The 345-nt window shown below is 70.4% G+C and overlaps 1 protein-coding gene across 1 annotated transcript in view; it reads left to right on the top strand.

The window, feature by feature from the left end:
* Window positions 1–345, top strand: part of LOC119592969 (forkhead box C1-B-like) — a gene marked incomplete in the record, with an annotated part of 2,411 nt that overhangs the window by 1,232 nt on the left and 834 nt on the right. Inside the window, 1 exon segment of the mRNA XM_037941856.1 lies at window positions 1–342. Coding sequence (XP_037797784.1) covers window positions 1–342 — 342 coding nt within the window.

Raw genomic sequence — 345 nt, 5'->3', positions numbered from 1 at the left:
GCCGCCCTTACATACCCACGCCCACCTGCCGCCCACCTCGCTGCCCACGACGTCCGCGAGCGCCGGCCACGAGGGCTCGTACCTGGAGGTGGGTTCCTCCTTCAGCGTGGACTCGCTGGTGCCCGGGAGCCGCGACGTGGGGCGCGAGGCCTCCCCCGGGGCGCTCTTGACGGAGGCGCAGCAGCAGTACCGCTCCAGCATGTACTACGACACGATGGGCTACTGCCAGTACAGTGACACCCGCGCCCCTTCGGTCTTCCCAACGGCCACCGCAGAGGACATGAGCGCGTGCGGCAGCACCGTGACTGCCGGAGGCGCTGCGGCCGTGGGAGGCATGACCATGCA

This window comes from Penaeus monodon, chromosome 31, assembly GCF_015228065.2.
Source record: "Penaeus monodon isolate SGIC_2016 chromosome 31, NSTDA_Pmon_1, whole genome shotgun sequence".
Classification (NCBI taxonomy): domain Eukaryota; kingdom Metazoa; phylum Arthropoda; class Malacostraca; order Decapoda; family Penaeidae; genus Penaeus; species Penaeus monodon.
This window is presented reverse-complemented; position numbering and strand designations above follow the sequence as displayed.